General features: G+C 35.4%; 1 protein-coding gene across 1 annotated transcript; it reads left to right on the forward strand.

Moving 5' to 3' along the window:
• LOC104758725 (peptidyl-prolyl cis-trans isomerase CYP59) lies at positions 678-3,547 on the forward strand. The gene is made up of 6 exons (XM_010481648.2): positions 678-765; positions 1,299-1,414; positions 1,505-1,609; positions 1,777-1,894; positions 2,002-2,052; positions 2,143-3,547. The coding sequence occupies exons 2-6, from the start codon at positions 1,317-1,319 to the stop codon at positions 3,313-3,315; spliced, it is 1,545 nt and encodes a 514-aa protein (XP_010479950.1). The 5' UTR covers positions 678-765; positions 1,299-1,316; the 3' UTR covers positions 3,316-3,547.

Consider the following 5,147-nt stretch of genomic DNA (forward strand, 5'->3'; position numbering starts at 1 on the left):
CCCCCCCCCCCCCTTCCTTCTCGGCTTTTGCTTAGATTATCTGGTGATTGTTGTTGACCAAAAATAGCGGTCAAGACGTGACGCGACGCGACGCGACGCTGAGAACGCCGAGACTGCGGAATGTGGAGAAATCCACAAAAACGTCGCGTAGTTTTAACACTAAATAAAAAAAACAGCAAGCATAGTTTTTGGGCCTATCCTTTATATTTGGAAATGGTAAATAGTAAAACAAAACAATGGTAATTTGCTAAAATGACAATGAGTTTGAGAAATTAGGCAATGATATAAATTGTACTATATTGTTTCTAATGGATTGCATAATTAATTATTGCTATTTCAATTAAAAGTATATGATTTAATCATTTTTATAATAAATTAAATATTTGTTTAATATATTATTCGATGTGTTTTAGTTTATATTAATGAAATTATACATTAAATATTTAAAGAGAAATTAATTATATTATTATTTCACCAATAGAAACAATATTTAGTAATAAAATTTTTAATTTAAATTATACTACTGTATATCAGTTATGGTTAAAAGTACGGTTAGCATGTGATTTTGGTCATGCCTATTATTGGGCTTTTTCTCATTCGAACATTGACGGTCCCTAAGTTAGGCCCATTAAAAGAGCGAAATTCAGAATAAGTTAGGCACACATCACAGACGACGACGGGAATCAAGAATCATCATTACTCGCGAATCGCGACAGTTTCCGGCTAACTCCGAGAGCGCCTCCTTTGGTCGTATTGTTTTCTGAGGTTAGTTCGTACTTCTCACCGGTCGTCTCTTCGTGTTTTCCTCGATTCAATCCTATATCATCACATTGCTCGCGAATCTCGATTCTTTTTTTCTGCATAGGTTTAGGGTTTTTTTTTGTTCGTTTTGATGTTTTAGATGAGCGAGATGATATCGATTTTTTTGCAAAGGAAAACAGTTGTAGTCACATTTAAGGAGATGATTTAGGGTTTTAGTAGCGATTCATCGGTTTGTTTTGAGATAAATTTAGGGATTTCATGTTGTCGAATGCTACTGTTTGGTTCTTCGTTTGAATAGTTTTGTTGTATACATATGAAGGAGATGATTTAGGGATTTAGTAGCGATTCATTGTTTTTTTTTTTTAAGATAAATTTAATAATTTCATGTTGTCGCTACTACTGTGTGGTTCTTAGTTTGAATGGCTTTGCTGTATACCGTCTTTATCTAAGGTAGAGTCTATTTTGTAGTATGAATTCTCTATCAGTTTATTTGGTAACCTTACAATGCCTTCCTTCGGTGATTTTTTTGGTTTCAGGTTCTAGAAGAAGTAAACATGTCAGTTCTTATTGTGACGAGCCTTGGGGATATAGTGATTGACCTTTACTCGAATAAATGTCCTTTGACCTGCAAGAACTTCCTCAAGCTTTGCAAGTAAGTGTCTCTTTTGCCTATCTACTACCTAAGAAACGTTTTCTATGGTACAGTCTCCACGGGGTTTTAACTTTCTTTATTTGGTTTTAGGATCAAATACTACAATGGGTGTCTATTTCACACTGTGCAAAAGGATTTCACAGCACAGACGGGTGATCCAACTGGTACTGGAGCTGGTGGAGATTCAATCTACAAGTAAGATTTGTGGACTTTGTACTTATGATCATTCTTTTGCCTTTTGTATCATTTAATTAGTTTTGCCTTCTGTGTTGCCTTTCCCACCTCCTTGTTCGTGTTTTCTCCAGTCAATGTTTGAACTTTTTTTCTTAACCATCTTGTGTTTGCTATGTTGGATTTTTCAGATTTCTGTATGGTGAGCAGGCTCGTTTTTTCGGCGATGAGATTCATCTTGATTTAAAACATTTAAAGACCGGCACTGTTGCAATGGCCAGTGGTGGAGAAAATCTTAATGCTTCTCAGGTAAGCTGGTCTTATATTTTCGTTATGAAATCTCTGGGTTCAGTATAATTATCAGTGTGTTCGTGATCAATATATCCTCATGTGAATCTTTTCTACTCTTTTTTCAGTTCTACTTCACTCTTCGCGATGATTTGGACTATCTTGATGGGAAACACACTGTAAGTACAAAATTGTAAATGATCTGCGAATTCTTTCTTTTGTATATATCGTTTATCTTTTAATATGCCATTCTATATACCATTTTTCAGGTGTTTGGGGAGATTGCTGAGGGGTTGGAAACTTTGACTAGGATAAACGAAGCTTATGTTGATGCAAAGAACAGACCCTTCAAAAACATTAGAATCAAACACACATATATACTTGATGATCCATTTGATGATCCGCCACAGCTGGCTGAAATGATACCAGATGCTTCCCCCGAAGGAAAACCAAAGGAAGAGGTCAAAGATGACGTGCGACTTGAAGATGATTGGGTTCCAATGGATGAAGAACTTGGTGCTCAGGAACTGGAGGAGGTTATTCGCGAAAAGGCAGCCCACTCTAGTGCTGTTGTACTTGAAAGTATAGGCGATATTCCTGAGGCTGAGGTAAAACCACCTGACAATGTGCTGTTCGTCTGCAAACTGAATCCTGTGACTGAGGATGAGGACCTCCATACCATTTTTTCACGCTTTGGAACCGTTGTATCGGCTGATATAATCCGTGATTTCAAGACAGGTGACAGTTTGTGCTATGCTTTTATAGAGTTTGAAATCAAGGAGGCATGCGAACAAGCTTATTATAAGATGGACAATGCTCTGATCGATGATAGACGAATACATGTGGATTTCAGTCAGAGTGTGTCCAAACTTTGGTCACAGTTCCGGCAGAAAGACTCCAAAAAGGGGAATGGATGTTTCAAATGCGGCTCGACGGATCATGTTGCTAAGGACTGTGTGGGTGGTAATCAGTCTTCAAAGTACATTGTAAAAGATCAAAACAGACAGCACGGAGGAGGTGAAGGCTATGATATGGTTTTTGAGGGTGATGCACCTGAAATGCCCAAGAGAGAGCATAATAGTCATGAGAGGGATGAGAGGGAGAGGAGGGACAAGATTGGTCGGAATAGTCCTCATGGTAATGGGGAAGGCAAAAGACGTCACAGAGATGATGAAGTTGATGATGGTAGAAAACAGCGTGGCCGGGAAGAGGTAAGAGAAAAGGAGAGGAAACGCAGAGAGAGAGAAGAAAGAGACAGCAGGGAAGATGAAGACAGAAGAAGAAGAAGACGCCGTGAAGAGATGAGAGATGGGGATAGGCGTGAGGAGAGTCGAAGATATAGAGACGATGATCATCGGAGCCATAGAGATTATAAAGAGAGGAGAAGTGAGAGAGACAATGGACATGGAAGAGAAGCGAGACATGAAAGAAGGGATAGGTGAAAAACATGGTCTTGGCGTTTAGGGTTTAAGGTGGGTTTTGTATGAAGTGACTGAAGTTTTTTAAATTCTGGAGAGATGTATCTCTTGAGTTTGTGACTAGTAGTCAAGGTCTGAATTGTTTCACCTATGAAGTTGTGAGCCATTGGAGATGAATGGTTTTAAAACATGACTACTAAACTAGACTTCCTTTGGTCTCTTTCTTTATATAAGGCTTTTTTGACAACCATCCATATTCCTATCCACTTTTTAATTGATTTCTATGGTCTTTGTTTTTTTCTCCGTTATGTTATGATTTTCACGTTATCACATTCAATAAGTTTCAAACTAGCTTCAATAACACACACAAGGTAACACACATCAGCCGTTTTTATAATGTAACAAATTTGTGATCATTCTTCCAAATCGAGCTACCAAATTAACGCAAGTTAGGTTACCTATTCTTTTTGAATAATACTAAAAGGGAAAAAAACGGCACGCCGTATGTCTTGGCTGGAGCAAAAACGACAGCGCATCTGTCGTAATTAGTTTAATCATTGAACAAATTAAGAGGGATTAAAAAAAGGTTTCCCACCGACAAAACTGGAGAAGTTGTCGTGGGAATTTGGAAGCAACCTGGTCGTTAATTTTCGACATAACACTTCGTATTTATTTATAATATTTTTTTACATTCTTTTCTGCGTATAATATTTGTGCTGTTAAATTTGTGAAACATTGTTACATTCCTTTCTTTGTATAATATATTATTACATTGTTAAAAATGGTCGTATACTCGTATATTGTTAAGATTTTAAATTTGTGCTATTACATTTGTGAAACCAATATATTGGTTGAACATAAACATGAACACGAGCGAGTTAAGATTCTCTGTATGACTGTATCATTATATAAATAACAGAAATACGAATTTCCAATAAGTTATCCTCAATAATATATACATATACGTACCAAATAACTTATATAAATTATATGTTAATTAAATAAATTAAATGTCTTTGTCATCCATACTCGGTTCTTGCTGGCACTTTGCTTGACAGTTCAAGTTTAGATTCAGCTACCCAAATATATAATCATTGAGAAGTCAATTTTTCTCACATATTCAACTCCAAACATTAGCACATACTTACACGAAACTGAGATAACAGAGAACTCTATGAGAGATTTCAAATCTGAAGTACTATGATTTATCAAAGCATCATATCTTCATAAAACATAAGTTAGCACAAAATTTGTGTGCTTCGTGGATCATGAGAAAAATGATATTTATAGTTAAAAGAAATCAAAGACAGCGAAACAAATATGATCACGAGATGTTCAACGAAGAAGTTATCTCATATATTTAGTTGCAACTTGCAACTTACAAACCACATAGTACAATAATATTGATAAACAATTATTTATATTATTAAAATATCATGATAAAAATGAATTACAAACTTTGAATTACTAAGTATCATGAATGGGTTCACGATCTTCTCGGATATAAAGTAAAAAATTTGCTTACGTAGATTAACTTATTCTTCTTACGTGAAAAAACAAATTTGCTTTATTTTCGTATACAAGATTGACTTTAGTTTAGTAAAGGAAACACATTTGCGTCGTCCTCTTATATTTAAGAGAATTAGTTAAAAATGCCCCTTTTGATATATCTCTTTTCAAAAATACCCTCTTTTTTAGCCATTTTTATTTTTGCCCTCTTTTAATTTTTAATGACCATTTTACCCTTAGATGAAAATTATTTTATTCAATAAAAAGAAAAACAAAATTTTCCCGCCAAAAAATTTCCGACATATTTTCCCGCCAAAAATTTTTCGAAAAAATTTTCCCGCCAAAAA

This window comes from Camelina sativa, chromosome 17 (assembly GCF_000633955.1).
Source record: "Camelina sativa cultivar DH55 chromosome 17, Cs, whole genome shotgun sequence".
NCBI lineage: Eukaryota > Viridiplantae > Streptophyta > Magnoliopsida > Brassicales > Brassicaceae > Camelina > Camelina sativa.

Coding starts and splice junctions, on each gene's coding strand:
- LOC104758725 (XM_010481648.2), top strand. CDS start 1,317: ATGTCAGTTCTTATTGTGACGAGCCTTGGGGATATAGTGATTGACCTT. Junction 1,895..2,001: donor AAAATCTTAATGCTTCTCAG/GTAAGCTGGTCT, acceptor CTCTTTTTTCAG/TTCTACTTCACTCTTCGCGA. Junction 2,053..2,142: donor ATCTTGATGGGAAACACACT/GTAAGTACAAAA, acceptor ACCATTTTTCAG/GTGTTTGGGGAGATTGCTGA.